Raw genomic sequence first — 22,490 nt, 5'->3', positions numbered from 1 at the left:
TCCCTCCCCCTTGCACACCTCCCCTTCCTGCTGCACTCCCAAAATCTGAGGTGGCACCGTGCTCTGCTCGGCTCTCCTGGCAGTGCCTCTCCTGGTCTGGCGTCGTCTGTGTGTACCTGTGGACTTGGTTGGCATGTATCGCTGTAGGATGTCCTTGGTTCTAATCCTGCAGGGCACAGGGTGGCCATTCAAGACCTGGGGATTCAAGCCTCCGTTCTGTCCACAGAAGCTGTGTCCCATGGTCGCTCCTGTTCTCCAATCTATCCTCCATTTCCTCTCTGTAAATGGGAGGAAATAATACTATAAACATCATGTTGTTACCCAAGAGCCGGTGGCTCACACCTATAATCCTAGCTACTGAAGCTGAGATCTGAGGATCACAGTTCAGAGCCAGCTCAGGCAGGAAAGTCTAGGAGACTCTTCAGTGAACCACCGAAAAGTCCGAAGTGGAGCTGTAGTTCAAGCGGTAAAGTGGCAGCCTTGAGGAAGACCCTCAGAGATAGCACCCAGGCTCCGGTTTGAATTCCAGGAAGGGAAATACACAGTAGGAACTAGATGGTATGTTTTCTCAACTTTCTTTTAAAATTTACAAATAAGATTTATAGATTGTTTCTGGACCGTATCCAGAACCAGTATATGTTGAGTTGGGATTTTTGTTAGTGATTATGTAATTCTGTATTTTGGGGCAGGAGGTGCAAATCAGTCGTAGGGCTTAAACTCTGGGTCTGGACTCTGTCCCTGACCCCTTCAGCTCAAGACTATCTCTCTACCACTTTGAGTGGTAGCATTACTTCTGGTTTTCTGGTGGTTAATTGGTGATAAGAGTCTCATAGACTTTAGTTCCCCCCGGCTGGCTTTGAACTGCGATCCTCAGATCTCAGCCTTCTGAGTAGCTAGGCTTACAGGCGTGAGCCACCAGCACCCAGCCATAATGCTGTATCATTAAAATATGATTTTACTTTTCTATGGGAGTACAGTGGCTCATCTCTGTAATCCCAAGTACCCCCGGCAAAGAAGTCCCAACCAGTAAGCCAGGCATGATGGCACATGGCATTATGTGACCCTCATATGTGGAAGACATGAGTCAGAGAAGTATGGCTCGAGGCCAGGGCGGAAGAGAGACAGTGAGGCTCTAACATGAAAATGGCTGGAGAGACCTTTAAGTGGTAAAGGTCCTGCCTCATAAATAATAGGGCCCTGAGTTCAAGTCCAGGTCCACCCAAAGACCTGGGATTTTACTGTACAGTGTTCAGCCATGCCTTGTTGCCTTTCTATGCACATGCTTCTGCTTGCCAATCATGTTCAATAACCATGCAGTGCCTGGATTAGAGCCAGCTATTCCAAGGCGCAACGGGGCTGTTTGTCAGTCCTGGGGCCTGAACTCAGGGCCTGAGTGTTATCCTTGAGCTTTTTCAAGGCTAGCACTCTACCACTTGAGCCACAGCACCACTTCCGGCTTTATCTGTGTATATGGTACCAAGGAATTGAACCCAGGGCTTTGTGCATGCTAGGCAAGCACTCTACCACTAGGCTATGCTCCAGGCCCTGTGCAGCACATTTTTATTGAGCAGGATATATGTGTATGTGTGTACACACGTGCACATGTATATGTTCATATATACATATACACACACACACACACGTTTACATGCACACAAGAGCGAGGGAGCCGCTGAGCCTCATGGGTTTCAAATGCTGAGGTTTTCCACACATGTGTCAGCATGAATCCTGCTATGCCCGCAGCCAGAGATCAAACACCATGACTGATGGCTCACTGGTGCGCTTCCAGGCAGCAGCCAGCAGGAAGGGAAGAGCTGTGCTTTGGAAAGCTGCTTGGCAGAGCTGGCAAATCCCTGTAGCACTGGCTGCTCAGGGGGCAACCTTGGACTCAAGGGGCCTGGCCTCCTCTGCCCTCCATCATCCCCTCTCCTCCATCATCTCCTCCCTCCATCATCCCCACTCCTCTCCATCATCCCCTCTCTCCTCCCATCATCCCCACTCCTCTCCATCATCCCGTCTCATCCCCACGGCTCCTCTCCTCTAAGAGCCCTGTTAGTTCAGGCGAAGGCTCCACCAGGCTGGGACTGGCCAAGGACAGTTCTCCAAACATTTGCTGACAGCACCTGAGGGGCACAGAAAGAAGCCAGGGGCCACCGAGAGGAGAATGTTGCCCATGTAAATGCAGGGCTGGGAGGGCCTCCTGTGGCTCATGCCTGTAATCTTAGCTACTCAGGAAGCTGAGAGTTGAGGATTATGGTTCAAAGCCAGCCCGGGCAGGAAAGTTCCTGAGACTCTTTATCTCCAATGAACTAACACACTTACACACACACACACACACACACACACACACACACACACACACACACACACACCTCAACCACACCAGACGTAGAGTTGTAACTCAAATGGTAGAAGGCTAAAGGACAGCACTCAGGCTCTGAGTTCAAGCCCCAGTAGTGACACCAAACAACCACAGCAACATACAGCAGGGCTGGGAATGTAGCTCAGTGGTGGACCCTTTGCCAGGGACATGAGAGGCGCTAGGCTCAACCCTGAGCACTGAAAAAGAGCACAGTCCACCTTTACCCCAGTGGGGTGCTTTCAGCCCTGCTCAGTGCCCCCGGCTCACCTGCCTGCCCCATCCCACCTCTTGGGATATATTTTTAGAATGCTTGCAGGAGGGACATTCCAGCTTTTTCCAGATCAGTTACAGAACAAGCTCTTCCTCACTGCTAGGGAGAAATGTAGCAGTGGGGGTTGCGAGGGGAGAGAGAGAGAGAGGAAAAAAAAAAACCCTTGCCTGTAATTGAAGGCAGGTTGGGAGCTGCTCATACTTTGAAATGCTCCTTCTTGTGAAATGTTTATGAAACACTTTCCACAAACGAGTTATGCAACTAGGACAACAGCTTTGATCATTTTCATCACCAGTGATACATTCATTACTGTTGGATTGTTACTCCCCCCGCCCCCCAAGGAGGGTCATGTGAAAATGTCCTGGGGCAGGAGCTAAAGAAAAATTCTCTAGTCTACAACCCCCCAATGGCCAATGGATACTTAGAAGGGAGGCTCAAGTGTACATCCAGGTCATAGCAACGCCATAACCATCAACTATGGTCCAGTCTCTTCTATCTATGGGACAGTTGTGGTATCATCTGGTGAAAAGAACATGGAGGGGGCAGCGTGGGGAGACCAGGTTTAGGGGTTGTGTCTGCATCCTACTATGTAGCTTTCATCTGTGCAGGGCTCTGTGTTAGGGGAAGGCCATCCCTTCGTTCACAGAGCAGACCAGTGAGCGCCATGCTCCAGAACTTGCCACCTCTTCCTGGAGGCCCCTCCTTCCAGAATGTGACCACTAGTTCTGAGGACAGGGGAAGTTCACTGGGATTAGCACAGATAATCATGTGTGATAGCTTCTCATCCCCCCACCCGCTCTGGTCACTGTCCAGGGCCTTCATATCTCCCCATGGGTGGAGAAGGGCCCACATCCACTGGCCCACAAACCCACTCACCATGGCCTGTCAGAGGACCAGGGCGGGCCCTCTGTGGTGGTCTCCGTGCCCAGGGACTCTCCGACCCAAGCAGCTCTCACATGACAGCTCCTGGAACCCCCAGAGAGAATGTCCCCCTCCCAGGTAGGCTGTGTGTGGGCAAAGTGGGGCTCCATCCAGTTTGCTTGTGTTCCCCTCCTCGGAAGTCCCCGGGGCCCCGGCAGAGGGCAATCTCAGCGTGTGCAGCGAGCCTGGTGAGCTTCCAGGCTTTGCCAATCAACAGCTGGGAAAAAGGGATTGTTATTGTTGTTGTTGTTGTTGTTTGGATTAAGATTGACTTTATTTGTAATTTTCTAGTGTCTTAGTCCCAAGTGTGCCCAAAAGGTATTTCTGTAGGCAAGGTCTGTCAGTAAACAATCTCTTCCTATCCTAGCCTGGCTTTGCCACTGACCAAAAGTCAGTGTGTGTGTGTGTGTGTGTGTGTGTGTGTGTGTGTGTGTGTGTGTGTGTATCTGTGTCTGTGTCTGTGTCTGTGTCTGTGTGTGTGTCTTAAACTCGGGGCCTGGGTGCTCTCCCTTGACTTTATCACTCCAGGCTGGTGCTCTACCACTTCTGTCAGAGCTCTGCTTCCAACAGTTTTGCTTGCTAATTGGAGTCTCACAGGGTGGCTTCAGGTCCTCAGATGGCAGCCTCCTCTGAGTAGTTCCAGTTCTAGGCATGAGTCCCAGCACCCTCCACAACTCAAGACTCTGGGGCCTGGTGTCCAGAGCTCGTTGAGCAAATGCCTCAGTGCTCCTCCGTGGAGATGGAGATGTACCCGAACTTGCTCATTTACCAAATCTTACTATCATTTCACATGTTTTTGTCTTTTGTGGGGGGGGGAGTTATTGTCACCATGTTATGAAAAATAGGATACAAGATGAGTGAGTTTTAAAAAATTCCTAAGCTAAATAACAACAAACACAAAACTTTAGAAGAATAATGCAGGAAGTTTCCAGAAAGTCTCAGACTGCATCCTACACCCAAAGGACTTTTCTATGAGCAGGCACTTGGTTTACAGAACTGGGAGGTGGGGAGACACCCCCTGCCCCCTGGAGAGAATGTGGGGGCAACTGATGTAGGAAGCAGATGAAAGGCTGCGCTCTCTTTTATGGTGGCGCTGGTTTGTGCAGTGCAGTGTCTCAGGAAGGCTTGGCACCCTGCCTAACAGATAGCTGGGCTGGAAGCAAAGCACATGTTTTCTAGCTCTGTCACAGCTGCACCTCCTTATCTCTCCGTGTGCATAATGAGTCTGGAAAAGAACCTGCCACTTGCCTCCAAACGAACCTCCCCAGCCACCCCAGGGCAGTTCTGCCAGTGTGATCTCACCTCCAGCTTGCATTTCTCCCTCTCTCCCCTGCCTCCTTCCTTCCTCCCTGCCACCCTCTGGGACGGGGGCAGAGAAGGGGAGAGGGTGGCATGGGGACCCAGGCCAAAGGACTTGGCCTAAGCAGTCTTCTCTCAGAGCAAACCTTAAGGTTATTTTTGTAATGGTTGTTTTTGTTGTGGGGGGGAGGTGCAGGGGAGGTGGCAGCGGCAACAACAGCAGCAGTGGTGGCGTGTGTGTGTGTGTGTGTGTGTGTGTGTGTGTGTGTGTGTGTGTGCCTGGGTACTGTCCCTTAGTTTTTGTCATTCAAGGCTGTTGCTCTACCATTTAAGCCATCGGCTTTTTGCTGGTTAATTGGAGATAAAGAGTCTCTCCGAGTTCCATACCTGGCCTGGGTTTGAATCTCAGTCCTTAGATCTCAGCTAGATGGACAGATGGGAGCCCCCAGCACCTAGCTTGCCAGTGGTTGCTTTGGAAAATCTGGAAACAGCTGGGGATGGAGGTGCAGACTTATGATTCCAACATTCTCAGGAGGCAGAGACCAGAAGGTCGTGAGTTCAAGGCCAAGCTGGGTTATATAGTAAGCTTTTATGTTAAGAAGAAAATAAAAAACGTTGCTAGTAAATGGAATCTAGAATATTAGAAACCCTCATTTCTGGGGACAGAGCTGGGACTGAGTTCTTAGGCGGAGGGGGCCTAGAGAGAAGGGAAGAGGTAAAGGGGTGCAGAGCAGCATGATTGCTGGCAATCCCAGCTGCCATGCTTTTGAATTCTCAGTCCTTCTCTGCCCTGTAGGATGACTTTCCGATCTCTCTTCCTCCTCTTTGCCTCCAAGGCTCCACAATGGTGTCCTTAAATGAGCCATTTGCAAAGACTGCCGAGAGAGCTGTCCCCTTGTGCTGCCCTGTGGGCCAGGGATCCTCCAGCTATGTCTGGATGCTGGACCCACCCTGGACGCGCAAGCCTGCCGGACGCAGGAGAAACTGGAATTAGTCACTGCAGCTTGGAACTGAAAGGGAGAAAAACTGGGCAGGAGCATCCATCTGCCAGCAGGGGAACTGAGTCCCCTAAGAGGCCGAGTGGCTGCTCAGGGTTACATGGGAAGCTGGAGTGAGGATGGGCTCAGCCATGTTTTCTGTCCTCTCTCTCCCTCTCTCTCTGCCGTACTGCAAGCACATAGGTAGGAACAGAGTTTGTTTGAATCTCTTTTCCAGATGACATTTCTAAGCTCCTCACTGTACCTTCCAGCAGCCACGTGCAGGGTTTCACCGGTTCCATCTTCCGGTTCAAGTTCAGGTGTTAACCCCAGCTCTCACTTTCTTTCCTTCCTTCTTTCTTTCTTTTTCTTGAGGCGGGACATGCCGTGGTCTTGCCATATGGCCCAGGCTTCACGATCCCCCTGCCTCTGCCTCTCCAGTGCCGAGAGTTCTTCATCTCTGCTTTTTCATTTGGGTTACGCTAATCCCAGCTGATCTCCTTTGGCTTAGAGGCCCCAGGCTCTCAGAGACCTTCTGAGTGTCAGTCAAACAGGAGTTTCTGAGTCTCCACAATCTCTACCATGCAGGGTTTCCACGCGTGGGGGTGAGAAGGAAAGCCAGGGTTCCTCACATGTGAGAAATTCTGTTAAATTTTGACGTCTGCCTCTGAGAATCGACAAGAATTGAACCCTGTCTAACCTGGTGGCTTGCATCGATACATCCCAGCACTGGGGGTGCTGAGGCAGAGGGTTGTGCGTTCCTGGATCGTCTGGGCTACTTCATGAGAACATGTCTCAAAGGAAGGGGAGAAAATTAATCCACTCTCAGTGGATATAAAAAACAAATTTTAGAAGTCATCATAATATCCTAACTTTGCATTTCAATTAGTCAGTGGGGAAGAATATGGACCATAATAGGCACTGGCACCACCCCACAAGGTATGGGGGTGCAATCAGCAGAGATGGACTCCCCAACTTGCAGACTGGGTAGTAGTCCACTTAGCACACACAGCTGTCCTGCCCCAGGCAAAGGCTGGCAGGAAAAGCAAATGAGAGCCCCAGCACTGGGCTGGATCTGCCCCCCCCCAAGCTGGCCACTGGGCTCCCACCTTCTGTTTGTCTGGAGAAGCCCAGGACTGACCACCACCCCCTGCCTCCCCTTGCAGATTAAAACAGAGGACCTTGGTGAGTCTCTACATCAGACCCTCTCCCATCGGCCATGTCACTTGAGCCAAGGATCTGCCATGATGTCAGGAAACCAATTATCTGGGGTAGGTGCCAACCTGTGCCAGGACCCCCTATATTCTTGGTTTTCTGGTGAGTTTAATCACATCCTCCTGAAAAATGCTAGCCTACCATGCTTGGTGGTCTATGACTTCGTAATAGTCAGAAGTCTCTACTGGTCTGAGAACAAAGGTAAAATAGGAGGTCAAGGAGGACCAGTGACCTATGCCAGGCTGAGTTCCAAGGATCACAGTTCAAAGCTCCAGCCCGGGCAGGAAAGTCTGTGAGATTCTTATCTCCAATGAATCACCAAAAAGCTGGAAGTAGAGCTGGAGCTCAAGTGATAGAGTGCCAGTCTTGAGCAAAAAAAAAGCAAAGGGACAGAACCTTGGCCCTGAGTTCAAGCCCCAGCACTGGCAATTAAGAAAGAAAAGAAGGGGCCAGGAATTTGGCCTAGTGACAGAGTGCTTGCCTAGCATGCAGGAAGACTTGGGTTTGATTCCTTGGTACCACATACATAGAAAAAAAAAGCCAGAAGTGGTGCTGAGGCTCAAGTGGTAGAGCTCTAGCTTTGAGAAAGTCCAAGGACAGTGCTCAGGCCCTGAGTTTGAGCCCAGGACTGGCAAAGAAAAAAAGTAGGGAGGGAGGGAAGGAGGAAGGGAGACAAAGGAGAAAGGAAGGAAGGAAGGAAGGAGAAGAAGGCCCTGGGTCCAGGAGTTGGGCTTAGTGGCACAGCACTTGCCTAACATGCACAAAGACCCAGGTTCTATTCCTCAGTACCACATACACAGAAAAAGCATACATGGTGCTGTGGTTCAAGTGGTAGAGCGCTAGTTTTGAGAAAGCCCAAGGACAGTGCTCAGGTCCTGAGTTCAAGCCCTGGTACTGACAAAAAAAAAAAAAAGAGTCCCAGGGAAGGGGTGAGATTCCAGGAGAATTCTTACAACAGTGACAGCAGACTGGTGATATGAAGACATGGTTTCCACCCCTGTGACACAAGAAGGGCTTGTCTTGCCAAGACGAAGGTTCCGGTAGCCATGTGGTGGATGCCTACCTGACAGCAATCATAGTTCCAGGAGCCTCGGGCCCCAAGGGCTGCTCTGCTCCTCCACGGTTATCTGTGAAAGCCAGGGATGGTTGCTAGTGTGGGCAGAGAGCGGCAGCTGGCAGGCCCACAGGCTGGCCCCGTGGCCTGGAAAAGAAACAGCCAGTCCTCCAGTGATCCTTCAGGTCTCCCTTTGCCTGTTCAACCCAGGAGCCCCACCAAGGGCTCACTGAGGGCACAGTCTTCCACTCAGTCCAGAGTTGGACTCCAGAGCTCTCCCACCATCCCCAAACGTTGACATTGCAATTGCCAAGTCCAGAGCTGGTGAGAAAAAAAAACCCAGAGGAAATGACTTGTGCTTAACTCAATTGGTTTTAGTAAGAAGGACTGGCTTTTCTTGTCCCCCAGCTCCCAGCTCAGAACTCTCCACAAAGATTCAGGCATAGGAAATGATCAGAGCCTGGCTTTTAACTTAATGGACATGAGATGAAAACCAAATTGGACAGCTGGGATGGCATACCAGAAACCTTTGAGACCTGGGTAATGCTTAACATCAGCCCTGGGGCCTCTGCAGCTGGAGTCAGGAATGACAGAAACAATTAAACCGAGAGACCCAAGTGGAGTGAGGTGCCCGTGCATTGCAGGCCCTGCGTGCAGGGGTACCTGGAGGCAGCAACCAGCCAATGGAACAGCTACTGTTGCCACACCTGGGGTCTCCAGGAGCAGGACACAAGCTCACCGCCTGCAAATGCTGGAGTCAGGAACTCCAACTACACAGGCTTCAGGTCCAGGGAGATGGGGTCCCCACCTGATGAGCCACGTGACACAAGTGTCTTTCCACACGCAGGACATGGCCTCGCTCCACCCACTCCAGCAGCTTGTGCTCGTTCCTGGCCACCTACAATCTGTGTCTCAGTTCCTGCTTTCCCAGACCCCATCTGGTCAGCAAGGTAAGAACCCAGGAGCTGGCCCAAGGGCCATCATGGGCACTTCCCAAAAGGGCCCCCCACAGTGCCCCTCTAGGCCTAGTCTCCTTCTTTCTTAACCTCCCACCTGGCCACCACCAGGGGTGGCACAGGAAGGAGAAGTCCCAGGTCCTGGGGAGTCTTTTTCCGGATGGATGCAGACATTCACCCTCAAAGCCTGGCTGCCTTCTGTCTGGGTGGAGCGTTGGCGCCCCCTACAGGCTGAGAGGGGCCCAGCTCCTGCTAACATTCCTTGAGAGACACGCGCCAAGCCTCTGCGCTGTTCATTTGAGCTGAATTCTGCACCTGGGGACCTTCTAGAAAGTTCTGAAACAGTCTGACATGAACACCAGTGTTTTCTTCTGCCCCCTCCATTCCCATCTCTACCAAGTGGGGCTAGAAATGACGGAGGAAGCGGAACTCCCACCTGGATGACAAGTAGAGGGTCTGGAAATCCAGAGTGTAAACAAAATGCCACTCTACCTTCCAACCCACATTGCAGTTGCCCTCCTTCACGTCCTAGGCACCTGAAAATCCTGTCAGGAGACAGGAATACGTTGGGTCTTTACGTGTTTTGGTTAAGCAACAGCCATCACACTCTTGGAAGAGAAAGAGGACTAACAGTTATCAGAAGACGGGAGAATGACGTGACAGTGGTCCTGGAAGAACCACCCAGGAGTTCAGAGTACAGTGCAGCATGAAGGGGGGAAAGGAGTTTATATTTAACACCCCTTGATTAAAAAATCACTAATTAGCTGTATGTTTTCCTAGAAAACTCACCTAACCTGTCTGAGCTTCCATTTCCTCCTCTATAAAAATGAGAGAATAGTTCCTTTTAAGAGCTCGCATGCCTGTGCATTTTAATTAGGAACAATTAGGAGGTTGAAGAGCATACAGGCCAATAGCAGAATGACACATACCCTAAGGTGCTCCCCCTTTCTGCTGCCCAGCTGCAGGCCTTGCTTCTCTCTTCTCCCAAGTACGCACTGTCTTGTGGCCAGGAGCCTGGGGCCCATAACCTGCTGTCCCTCTGAGCTGCAGGGCACCATTGTTCCCCTGGCATTCTTGCAGATTCAGCTGGGCTCCTGTAGCATGGCAGCCCCTTCCCCCAGGGAGGCCTCATCCCTCCTGCTCCCAGCTAGATGGATTCCCTCTGACCCTATTGGGCCTTTGGGGCCTCTGCAAACAGGGCGGGCAAGTGGAAGGACTGGTTTTGGACTACTGTTTACATCTCTGTTCATCCCTGTGTCTGGCTCACCTCCTCCTATATGTGGCAATGCCTGGCAGTGCCTAGGAGGCCCCAGCAGGGCTTTAGGTGGACTGTGGGACCTGGTGGGGATGCACGGGAAGGGGCCCCGACGTCCAGTTTGTCTTGCAGATGGCCTAGAGTTGATCTTCTGTCCCTCCATTCTCACCTAGGTCTGCAGCCAAATCTTCTCTCCTTTCCACAGCAACAAAGCAACCTCCTCCTCCCACAGACGGGGCCTGGCCTGGCATCCCAGGTAAATACCCACATCCCTCGTGTTCCCGCAGCCCGTGGGGTTTCCCCACCCCTTTAGCTCCTCTAGGGCCAGAATGGCTGGAGACAGACCAGCAAGCATATGGGGAAGGAAGTCAGAGTTACAGGCAGAGGTTTTTCCCAGAGTCACAGAAGAGGCTAAGAATGAGAATCCAACACCCTAGCTGGACCCCAGTCTGTCAGGTCCTGGGGTCATTCCTCTGAGGACCAGGGCTCAGACAATCTCCTAGGAGCGCCAAGGTGACTGCTCCCAGTCACCAAAAAGACAGGGGGTGCCATAGGCTCAAAGTCCTGGAGAACAGCCTCCCACCTCAGGACCACTGCATGCTGCAAGTAGGCACATCTTGCAAGCAGGAGGGAGGGCAGGTGGACGGAGGCGTGGCGGAGGGGCCATGTGCAGAGCTGCCTGGACATATGCAATGCCTGTTTAACAATTAGAAGAAAAGATACTGCTTCCGGGAGCCAGCTGCAGCCTCGTGCTAGACTGTGTGCCTTGGTGATGGCAGCGTGGGGTGTGTGGAAGCTGGCAGTCCTTCCCTCATAAAGGGCTCCCAGGAAATGATAACCACAGGACTTGACTCACATGGTGGCAGTGGTCTTGGTGGGAGATCCCCACTAACCTTACCCAGGCTTTCCTGGAGGATTAGAGCCACTGGAGGAAGGAGAGGTGCCATCTCTTTGTTAAAAATGAATAGGGGAAGCCGGGAGTTTGGCCTAGTGGTAGAGTGCTGGCTAAATAAATAAATAAATAAATAAGGGAGGGCTGGGAGTTTGGTAGAGTGCTTGCCTAGCATGCACGAAGACCAAGTTCGATTCCTTGGTACCACATACCTAGCAAAAAGCTGGAAGTGGTGCTGTGTCTCAAGTGGTAGAGCTCTAGCTTTGAGAAAAATCCAAGGACAGTGCTCAGGCCCTGAGTTCAAGCCCCATGACTAGAAAAAAAATAAATAAGAGACCCCCAGCTCCCCAAGTTAGGATCTGGACTTGACCTCCAGTCTGGTCCTCCCAAGACTCTGTAGTCCTGGACTCAGGTCTGGAAGAGGGACCAGTGCTCACACCTTCTAATATTTGAGCATAAAGAGAGAGAGGCCCCTGGAAGAGTACTGAAACCATTTGAGTTGGGTGAGTTAGGTCCCCCCTCCCTGGGATATTGAGGGAGAAGTACTGGAGCCAAGCCATTCAAGACCAAGCTGGACAGCATAAAAAGAGCCCATCTCAGAGGAAAACATATCTTCCTAGGGAGAGAGAACAAGGGACTGGTTTAGAGTTGTGATAAGAACAGAGAGGAGAAAATGAATGAAATATATTGGGAAACAAAATCAATCCAATTTGGTAATTGACTGGATGTGAAGGGGGAGGAAGGAGGTCTGGCAGAAGACCAGTCAAAGGGCAAATGAATGAATGAGAAGGAAGCTTATATAAAGCCTTGACCCTGAAGAGCTGCTCTGTGCCAGCTTCTCTCCAACATGACCCTGTCTCTGGCAAACAGACCTGTCTCTGTGTGAAGGCTTCCAGCCCCTCTGTGCTAACACATGCCTCCTGAGGAACAGAGCCCTTCCTTAATTTGTCTCTGGTCCTTTCACATTCTTTGTCAGAAAGATGCCCATTGGAAAGTGATTCTGAATGTCTTGGAAGACAGAAGGAATCTATTCAGTGTGGGGAAAGAGGGACAGAGGCAAGGAAAAGAGGAAGGGAGATTAAGCCCTTTATCCACACAGGCAGGAGGCTGGGATGTGAGGATCACAGATCAAAGACAGCCTGGGCAGCACAGTCTGTGAGATTCTTATTTCTAGTTAACTAGTAAAAAGCCAGAAGTGGAACTGTGCCTCAAGTGGCCTAGCACTAGCCTTGAATGGAGTAGCTAAGGGACAGTACCCAAGCCTTGAATTCAAGTCCCCGAATCATAAGTCAACAAATACATACACATGTAAATACCTACACACATATATGAATAAGCAAACAAATAAACAGGGTGACGACGCATCTAGTTAGCATTGATTTAAATACCTTTGATTAGAACCACCAACACTCACTGAGTATAGACATGCAGACCTTTTATCCCAGGACTTGGGAAACTCAGTGAGTTCAAGGCTCGCCTGAGCTACATCCTCAAACCCAGTTTCATAAACTAAACTTAAATCACAGAAGTAAACAGTGGTGTGGAAGTTCTGATTCTGTCACTAGGCCCCAGATTCTTCTTATCTTTCATTGGTACCAAGTGGACACCTCTGTCACCTCGCTCTGTGGAAAAAGAAAACAAGCTTGGCAAACAACCTTCTTCTTGTCCCCTTCTGAGATTTGTACTGGGGATCTTTATAAACAACCCAGCAAGTTCCTTTTATGGTGGAAAAATGAAAGGAGGAAGTAATGTGCAGACAAATAGTGAGTCACAGACTCAGACCCAGAAAGTCCACCTCACTGCCCACTCCTCTGCTCATTTTATCCTTCCTTCCTTCCTTCCTTCCTTCCTTCCTTCCTTGCTTCCTTCCTTCCTTGCTTCCTTCCCCCCCCCCCTCTCTCTCTCTCTCTCTCTCTTTCTTTCTTTCTTTCTTTCTGGTGCAGGCCCATACGCACTGTCTCTTAGCATAGTCTCTTAGGCCAGTGGTCTATCACTTGACCCAGAGGTCCATTTCCAACCTTTTGGGGGGGAGGAGGTAGTTAATTAGAAATAAGAGTCCCACAGACTTTCCTGCCCAGGTTGGCTTTGAACTCCAGTCCTCTGATCTCCGCCTCCCGATGGCTAGGATGACAGGCATAAGCTTCCAGCAGTGCCCAGCCTCCCTTTTTCTTTCTACCCAGATAGTTCAGTAACTCTCTCCACCTTCCTAGAAATTCTAATTTCCACTTCCATTTCCTCAGTGTCCCCTGGGAACTGCCACTCTTTAGGGACAGACAGACGCCCGAGGGTGCTGCTTGGCCTGTTGAATCTCTGTGGGTCAGCTTGGCATGTGTTCCCTCTCAGGCAGTCGGGCGGCCAGGGCTGCCAGGATCCTCCTTAGACGCCCATCTGGAAGCCACTCAGCACCTCCCGGTGCCCAAGCATCTCCAGGGCCCTGGGGGCGCCGACGAGCCCAGTGACCTGGAGGAGCTGGAGAAGTTTGCCAAGACCTTCAAGCAGAGGCGCATCAAGCTGGGTTTCACGCAGGTTCGCTTGGGGAGAAGCGGTGGTAGAAACCGAGTTGAGTGAGCGGTGCTTGGGCTCAGGTGGTTATGAGTGGTAGAGGAAACGGAGGAGACGGCCAGTGGAGGGGTGAGCATGGAGGGCCAGAGCGGGTGAGAAGCTAGTGTTCCACCATAGAGGGGGGAAGACCTGGGAAGGAGCGAGGGGCGAAGGTGCTGAAGGACTGGGGTGGGGGATGTGGGATAGAAGCACCGATGTCTTCATCTCCCTTCTCCCCGGCTGCCCGCACAGGGCGACGTGGGGCTGGCCATGGGAAAGCTGTACGGCAATGACTTCAGCCAGACGACCATCTCGAGATTCGAGGCCCTCAACCTGAGCTTCAAGAACATGTGCAAGCTCAAGCCCCTGCTGGAGAAGTGGCTCAACGATGCAGGTGGGTGGGGACAGGAGCAGAGCTGCCCGGGGCGGGGGGGGGGGGTGGGGAGGGGCGACTGCTGGGAGGGTTTGTCTGTGTTGACCCTTTAGGGTGTCTAGTTATAACACCCCCTTTTTTTCTCCACCTGAGTCTACCATGAACTGAGAAATCAGACAGTGGAAACAGTCAAGGAAGATGAAAATGGCCCTGAGACAGCCCTTGGAGGGGCCAGGGGGTAACTTCAGGTCCATTAGGCCTCAGCACAGCTCCCAGAGGTGGTGTTTGGCTCAGCCAACCAGATCATTTCATGCAGATGGCTGACTGCAACAGGCCTGGCCAGGCCAGGCTGGTGGTCTACAGTGGCCTGGCTCAGGGTAGAGAAGGGAGGACAGAAAGGAGGGAGAGATGGAAGGGAGCAGGGAGAGGGAGGGCATTTATCTCCAGGGCTAGGCTCTGTTCCGTGGATATGCTAGGGTTAGTGGCTACTGTGGAGTGGGTGGGAAGAGCAGGGTGGGACTTCCACAGCTCCAGAAGTCCTCCACAAGGAAGCAGGAGAAAGAGCAGAAGCTCCCTCTTCCCTGCTGGCTTTCCCTGAGACAACTTTCAGTGAAGCATCGAAGTAGAAGACATGAGAGGAAGTCCTAGAATCTTTCCCCACTACCTTGTGAGCAGAGTCCATCTTAGCCCCTACACATGCGCTGATGGATAAGTGTCTTCACTCCTGACATATTGCCACCGAGTGCCAGGGGCTTTGGGCCCAGAGTGTTAGTGCAGGCTGTCTGGTGCACACACACTGCTGTGTGCTGAGGGTCTGTGAACCAGGCCCTCCAGTGGGAGTGGGAGAATGTCCCGTGTTCCCGAATGTGACTGCTAACACTGGATCCAGGGCCCAGAACAGCCAGAGGCAGGACTCAGTCCAACCCAGTCCCCTGATGGAGGAGGAGGGAGCCGGTCCTGACAATGCCACTGCTGGCCCCTGGGAAGGCTCAGATGTCCCCTTCTCTGAGCTTCCTATCCTTCCTCACTTCCCTTCAGAGTCCTCCCCATCAGACCCCTCGGCAGGCACTCCCACCTCCTACCCCACCCTCAGCGAAGTGTTTGGCAGGAAGAGGAAGAAACGGACCAGCATCGAGACCAACATCCGCCTGACTCTGGAGAAGAGGTTTCAAGATGTGAGTGGGCCCCCAAGGCCAGGGGAGCAGGGTGGGGTGGGGGGAGGCGGGCAAGCAGGTACCATGTGGCCAGAAGGCTGGGCCTCTGAGCACCAATGCCAGTTACCCCTCCCCCTGCCAGGAAGATGGTCAAAAACAAATCACACCTGTAATCCTAGCCACTCATGAGGCTGACCTGGTGATCGTGGTTCAAAGCCAGTCCAGGCAAGAAAGGCTATGCGATTCTTACCTCCAACGAACTACCAAAAAGCCAAGAATGGAACCTTAGCTCATGGGTCATAGAACTAGCCTAACCTTGAGTACAAAAGCTCAAGGACACTGGCCAGACTCTGAGTTCAAGCCCTAGGATTGACACAAAACCAAAAACCCTAAATCCAAATCATCCTGTGTTGCCAGGTGCCTAGGGATTTTAGGGGAGGCTGGTTTTCTTCTAGGCTTCCCCATCGAGCCTTCTTGTACTAGGGCCCTTTATCCTCTTTATCGGGGAGATTTAAAGGATAAACTCAAGGGAGAATATTTATGTATCTACTCCAGTACATGAGGAAAAAATCTAGGGTGCTGTGTATACATTATCATCTCTGAAAATCAATGTTGTTTTTTCAAATTGAAAAATGTTATCAAATACCCACTGTGAACAATGTGGAAAATACAAGGAAAGAAGCAGAAAGAAGAAAGGAATCCAGCACTAATGCCATCTGAATGCATTCTTTACTATTCCTTGCTTCCCTGCATCTTTAAGCACTTATGCCATTTTGCACCCTTTTATCGCAGCGTACATGTGTTCTGAACTTGTGGCAAAAAGCCCTGGGGGATCCAGGGACAGAAGGGAAAATGAGAGGAGGCTGAACAGCTTCTGGTCGAGATCCTTCGGGCCCCAGCCACCAGAGCCACCGTCAGAGTATCGGGCTCAGGGGCTCCACAGCTAGTCTGGGACTGATAGGATGACACGGGCTGATTTTTCCTCCCCTCACCCCAATTTCTCAGATATGATTAAGAAAGGGTGCAGGAGTGTGGAAAGGCTGGGTGCCAGGGATCAGAACAAGGGACTGGCAACCCTACATTATATATAATTATCCAGCAGACTTCCTAGGCATGCAAATTGTAGCTCCCTAGGGAAAGGAGCATGGGCTTCAGGAAAGGACCCAGGGAGGGCGTGGCCCAGGAATTCTGCCAGGCCTATAACCCACCTCTTCAGACGTGTAATCCCTCTCTTTAGACGTATGCTGAGGATTACAAGGAAGGCCTACCTCTAGAGGCCTCCACTGTGTCAGGCCTGTGCTTGGCAGTTTACATGTGTTTTCTCTCCTAATCCCCACGGTAGGCTCTGTTATCTCCTTTCATAGATATTAAAACTCAGAGGTTATCCAAGGTTCCTAAAGACTCATACGTAATTTGTGTCCCATGAAGCCCAGGCCTTATCCTAGGCCTGGCTCTAAAGCTTTGGATCTATATCTTTTCAAATCCTGCCTCCCCAGAACCTCCTTCTACTCCTCACTCCTTTCCTGTTCCCTTGTTCTCTGTCCATGCGTCCCCCACAGAACTCCAAACCTAGCTCAGAGGAGATTTCCATGATTGCAGAGCAGTTATCCATGGAGAAAGAGGTGGTGAGGGTCTGGTTCTGTAACCGACGCCAAAAAGAGAAGAGAATCAACTGCCCTGTGTCCACACCCATCAAGTCTCCCATCTATAACTCCAGACTGGTGAGTGAGGGGCCAAGAATCTGCCAGACACGTGGTGGGGTCATAATTCCTAGGGGGGAGGGCAGCCTTCTCCAACCTGGAGGGCCGTGGTTAGTAAGGAATGAGACACGTCACATACAAGTCAGCCAATGGGTGCTGGATACGACATATAATTGTGTGAGGAGCCCTCACACCTGTCATCGTCAGGACGTACAAACAGGAGGATCAGGAGTTTGAGGCCAGCCTGGGCTACACAGTGAAACTTTGTCCCCTCACTTTGTTCCTCTAAAGAAGAACAGGAATGAAGGGACAGAGGGAGAATGCTGATTTAATAGGGAAATCTCCGATGGGGTGGCATTTGAACAGAGATCCAAACATCATATGGGAATGGGTGGTTAGGATTCAGTCTTGTTGGTGTTAGGCATAACACTCATAAAACCACACCACTGCTGTTTTCCAGACAGCCACTATGTGTTCAGGATACAAAGATGGACACCATTTGTTCCCAGTCCCACAGGGCCTTGCTGCCTAGCAGAGGAATAGACAAATAAACAAATGATATTCAGGATTCCTCTCCTGGGAGAGCAAGGGCGGCCGCTCACCGTGGACACCCTGAGGGGTGGTGATTAGCCCGGCCTCCCGAAGGAGATCATTAATACATGGGGGAATCCTCAGGGACAAGGAGAGGCAAAGGAGTGTGACAGGAGGGCTCTCCAGAGGGAGGAATGAGAAAGGTGTGGAAGGAGAGACACACTTGCACATTCACAGATGTGTGAGTGGTTCCATGTGGAAGAATGTTGAGGCTAGACCTAGGTTACATAGAGAGGTGGTATGCAGTGCTAACGACGTGAAGAAGTGAAGGCTTATGGGAAATATTGGAAGGTTGTTTTTCGTTGTTGTTGTTTTTATTTTGTCAGTTGTGGGACTTGAACTCTGGGCCTGGGCATTTTCCCTGAGCGCTTCAGCTCAAGGCTACTGCCCTACCCCTTGAGCCACAGCGCCACTTCTGGTTGTCTGGTGGTTAATTGGAGATAACAGTCTCACAGACTTTAGTGCCTGGGTTTGCTTTGAACCACGACCCTCAGATCTCAGCCTCCCAAGTACCTAGCATTATAGGCGTGAGCCACCACACCCGGCCTGGAAGGTCTTTTCTAGGCAGGGCATTGACATGGTCAGATTTTCCTTTTGCATGATTGTTTGGATGTCAGAATAAAGGATGGCTTCAAAGGTACAAGATTGGGGGTAGAGCACCCGCCAATGAGGGAGAGTGCCTAGTGTCCAGTTTGAGTTCTGGTCTTGGATCTAAACAAAAATAATAATAAGAGGGCAGGGAGTGTGGCCTAGTGGTAGAGTGCTTGCCTAGCATGCACGAAGACCTGGGTTCGATTCCTTGGTACCACATACTTAGGAAAAGCCAGAAGTGGTGCTGAGGTTCAGGTGGTAGAGTTCTAGCCTTGAGAAAAATCCAAGGACAGTGCTCAGGCCCTGAGCTTAAGCCCAAGACTGGTAGAAAAAAAAAATAATAATGATAATAACAAAAGGTACAATATTGGTTACATTATAAATGTATATGTGTGTGTGAAAATACATATATACATATACATATAATACATAAATATTATATATATACATACTTGTGAATTCAGGGCCTCATGTTCTTGTTTGACTTTTTCGACTCTATCACTTGAGTCACTTCTCCACTTCAGACTTTGTGCTAGTTAATTGGAGACAAATTCTTACAGATTTGCCCACTCAAGCTGGCTTTGAACCTCAATCTTCAGATCTTAGCCTCCTGAGTAACAAGGATTACAGATTCAAGTTACTGGCATTCAGTTCAGTTGCATGATTTTTCAATGATTCAGAAGTGAAATAATGAGGGTAGCTGTGAACATAGCTCAACTGGAAGAGCACCTGCAAGTACAAGACCCTGAGTCGAAACCCCAGTATTGCACCCCTCCCCTGGGGGGAAAAGTAGTCAAAAATAATGAGGATGAAGCAAATTCACATGGTAAGAAAGAGAATGGGGTGAATTCAAGACTTGAAGGTCTCAGTTGATACCTGGAAAGCTGGCAGTAGGCAGTGGAAGAAAGGAGATGACTGAGCATGAGGGCTGGGCCAGCTAGGTCTGTGAATAAAGAGAATGGGATGAGCAGTTTTAAGGATGGGAAAAAGGAGATAACTTCCTTTCTTCACACCGTGAGACTGTCTCTAGGCATGTAGAAAGATGGGTCTGGTCTGGAGTCCAGGAGAGGAGCTGAGATAGAGACACAGGTGAGGGAAAAAAGCACCTTGCACAGGCGGTGTGACAGTCACCCTGTGGAGTTTGTGTGTGGAGGCGATGAAGAGGGAAGTCCTGCAGACAGCAGCATTTGAAAGGAAGAAGCAAAGAAAGAGGGTAGAGGGGAGAAATGGAGAAAAGCCAGAAAAGGCCATCTACTACAGCCAAGTAGCTGGGAGAATCGTTGTAGGAGTGTTACAGGAACAGAGAGGAAGAGGACACTGGACTGAGAATGGGATTCGGGAGTCTGGGGGCGGGTAATTTGTTTGCAGAATAGACGAGGAAATTAGAAAGAGGAGTAGAGCAGGCAGAAGGGACAACCTGGGAGAAGCATGCAATTATGAACACCATGCTGCCATTACGGGAGGAGGGTGGGGGGATCCCAGTAGCTTCAGCCTGGCTGGAGCCAAGAGCTTGGGACGAAAAATTACAGAGGCTGATGAAGCCTGGATGGAGATGTATCTGGAGCCTAAGAGCTAAAGGCTCTGAGGAGCTATTGGACAGGTTAAGTTGGAAGGCAGCATGCTGGAAATTCATCATTGCTGTCCTAAATATTCATGGCATACTTGGAGCTGGGACACACACACACACACACACACACACACACACACACACACACACGTAATTCCTGCCCGTGGTCTGTCTAGCAAATACAATTTGTGCTGAGCTCCAGCAGCTTCCATCCATAGATTTGTTGGCGTATGGATGATCTGCCCTCAGAAGGAAATGGAAAGAGTTGGTCACTGTGACTATATGCATTTATTATTTGTTTGAAAACAACAACTTCTCTTGGGAGTGGCAGGCAGGGAGGGGAGGAGAGAGAGCCGAGTGATAGCATCTCTCACCACTCTGCCACCCTCTTCAACTGTGCCCCACACCCATCTCCACCCTTCACGGGGGCTCCCCACAGCCTCCTGAGGAGGCTCATTGTCAAGGGAGAGGTAAATGGAAGCAGCAAGAACCAATGCTGATTAATTAAGAAATGTGAACATGTTGCATCCTGTTCAGAGGGCAGGTTGCAGAAGGAGGAGAGGAGCAGCACTCAATCTCGGGTCCCTGAGCAGTACATCTGAAAACCCCATTCAAGCTGCCCTAGTCTGGATGAGAAGAGTAAGGGGAGTTCATGCAGACAGATCTAAGGGCCAAAGAAAAGTGAACAAAGCATGTAGTGATCTACACTATTCCCTGGCCTTTCCTCCAGGAAAGAAGAGAACTCACATTTAACAAGCTGGAGCTCTTTGCCAGCCTTTGGGCTGGAACCTTTATGGACATTATCTCATTAAATCTTAATTAAAAGGAAATAATCAGAGAGGTGTTGCTGCTGTTTTACAGATGAGAAAACCAAATTTCAGTGGGGTTGGGTAACTTGCCCAAAGTCATTCAGGTGCTGAATGATGGGATCTACTCTCTTCTCTTTGATTATTTGGTGTTCTAGGCTGTTCTAAGGATAGAAACAGTGGCAGTGGGGACTGGGAGTATGTGGCAAGTTCAGTCTACAAGGGCAGTGACACTTAGTCATCTCAAGTCCCATGCCCCTTTTTAAATTCAGGGCCTGGGCGCTGTCCTTGAGTCTCTATGTTCAAGGCTAGTGCTCTGCCACTTGAGCCACAGTGCTTTACTGAGTAGTTTATTGGAGATAAGAGTCTTATGGACTTTCCTTCTCCAGGGTGGCTTTGAATTGCGATCCTCAAATCCTAGCCTCCTGAGTAGTTAGGATTACAGGGGTAAGCCACCGCTGTCTGCCCAGGTCCCTTTCTAATCGCTGGGGTTGGAGCAGAGATCAGGAATCAAGACTTGTAACAACTTTCTCTCGCCTTTCAGGTCTCTCCCTCAGGGTCACTGGGGCCCCTCCCTGTCCCTTCTGTCCACAGCACCATGCCAGGAACAGGTGAGCTATAATATGAGGTTTCTGGGACTAAAGGCACGATTCAAGCCATAGAGCACCTACCTGCCTGCTGAGCTGAGGACCTGAGTTCAAATTCCACTGCCACCAATAATTAATTAATTAACTGAGGTTGCTAGACAGCACCAGAATTCCTTTACATCACAAACATTGGGACTGAAAGTGATCTTAAGAAGCAAGCCCTAAATGGGTTTCAAAGGACATTAAAAATCTGTGCTAGAGAAAACAGGGTTTCGGGATCAAAGAAGTCTGGGAAATGCTGGGTAAGCAAAGTTTAAACAAACGTGTGTTTGGTTTGGTTTTAATCACAGCACTCCCGAGCACTGTAGGGCGTAATACATTCCAGTATGAGGTGTACCAGCGGGCCGAGGAAGCTGAAAGCCACACTCATTTCTACAGGACTCGTGGTTGTTTCTAAAAGTACCTGCAGCATTTTGAAGAACTGGACAGAGTGATCCGGGACAGCCTTGGGTGCTGACCATAGCTATCCAGATACTCTTTTATTTTTTTAAGTGTCTTAGTTTGGATGGTAAAATATATGTCACCTCATCCGGTCTGGAAAACTTCAAACAGAAACTTTCAATTTTAGTCCAAATCTGTCATTTTTGCAGAGGATGCTAATGAGTTTCAGGGAAAAGAAGCAAACTAGTATGAGCTGCCACATCCCAGGACCAAGAGGAAACTTAAGTAGTCCCCCCTCCCCCAAATCCTGGTTGAGGCTTTCCTGGGGCGACCTCTTGCCAGTCAGAAAGCTACAGCCGCCGGCTGTCTCTGTTACTCCTCTTCGTCCTCAATACTTTTCTTTCTCTCCTCTCCCTTTTCTAAGCTTGGGAATCTCACTTCTGTCTTACCTCTCCATCTGGGGCGCCAATACTCAGTCCAGGGTGTGTCCCGGGGTAGGATGATTTTGGCATCTGTCTTCTTCACGTTTGGCAAGTCTTCGCCTTGCAGAACCAGCCACACAGCTCTTGAGAACCTGGGCTGCACAAAGCATTTTTGATGACAGCCCCTCTGGGGATGGGCTGGCAGGTGGGCATTGAGGCTAGCATGGTAGGAGGTGGGCAGATGGGGGGGAGGTGAGGGAGAGCGTGAACTATCTTTGGGGTTACAGCCGGAAGTTCAGTGTTGGCAGGGCCAGGTCACGAGGTCCCTGGACTGGGCTGCATTATTTTCCTCTTGTGTTTGCCTCTTCTTGTCTCAGTAACGTCATCCTGTTCCCCTGGGAACGACAGCAGACCTTCGTCTCCTGGCTCAGGACTCCACGCAAGCAGCCCGAATGCATCTCAAAATAACTCCAAAGCAATGATAAACTCCTCCTCCAGCTTTAACTCCTCAGGGT

At 50.5% G+C, this 22,490-nt stretch overlaps 1 protein-coding gene across 1 annotated transcript in view; it reads left to right on the top strand.

The window, feature by feature from the left end:
• Pou2f3 (POU class 2 homeobox 3) overlaps window positions 1-22,490 on the top strand; it is a 53,394-nt gene that overhangs the window by 27,916 nt on the left and 2,988 nt on the right. Inside the window, exons 4-12 of the mRNA XM_090319789.1 lie at window positions 6,997-7,105; window positions 8,930-9,049; window positions 10,484-10,566; window positions 13,546-13,728; window positions 13,996-14,137; window positions 15,155-15,291; window positions 16,830-16,991; window positions 21,070-21,136; window positions 22,353-22,488. Of these exons, the coding sequence (XP_090175915.1) occupies window positions 6,997-7,105; window positions 8,930-9,049; window positions 10,484-10,566; window positions 13,546-13,728; window positions 13,996-14,137; window positions 15,155-15,291; window positions 16,830-16,991; window positions 21,070-21,136; window positions 22,353-22,488 (1,139 nt within the window). The remainder of the gene's footprint in view (window positions 1-6,996; window positions 7,106-8,929; window positions 9,050-10,483; window positions 10,567-13,545; window positions 13,729-13,995; window positions 14,138-15,154; window positions 15,292-16,829; window positions 16,992-21,069; window positions 21,137-22,352; window positions 22,489-22,490) is intronic.

The sequence above is a fragment of the Megascapheus bottae genome, chromosome 27, assembly GCF_031878675.1.
Source record: "Megascapheus bottae isolate mThoBot1 chromosome 27, mThoBot2.hap1, whole genome shotgun sequence".
NCBI classification, from domain to species: domain Eukaryota; kingdom Metazoa; phylum Chordata; class Mammalia; order Rodentia; family Geomyidae; genus Megascapheus; species Megascapheus bottae.
Note: the sequence above shows the minus strand (reverse complement) of the source record. Positions and strands in the feature narration are given on the sequence as shown.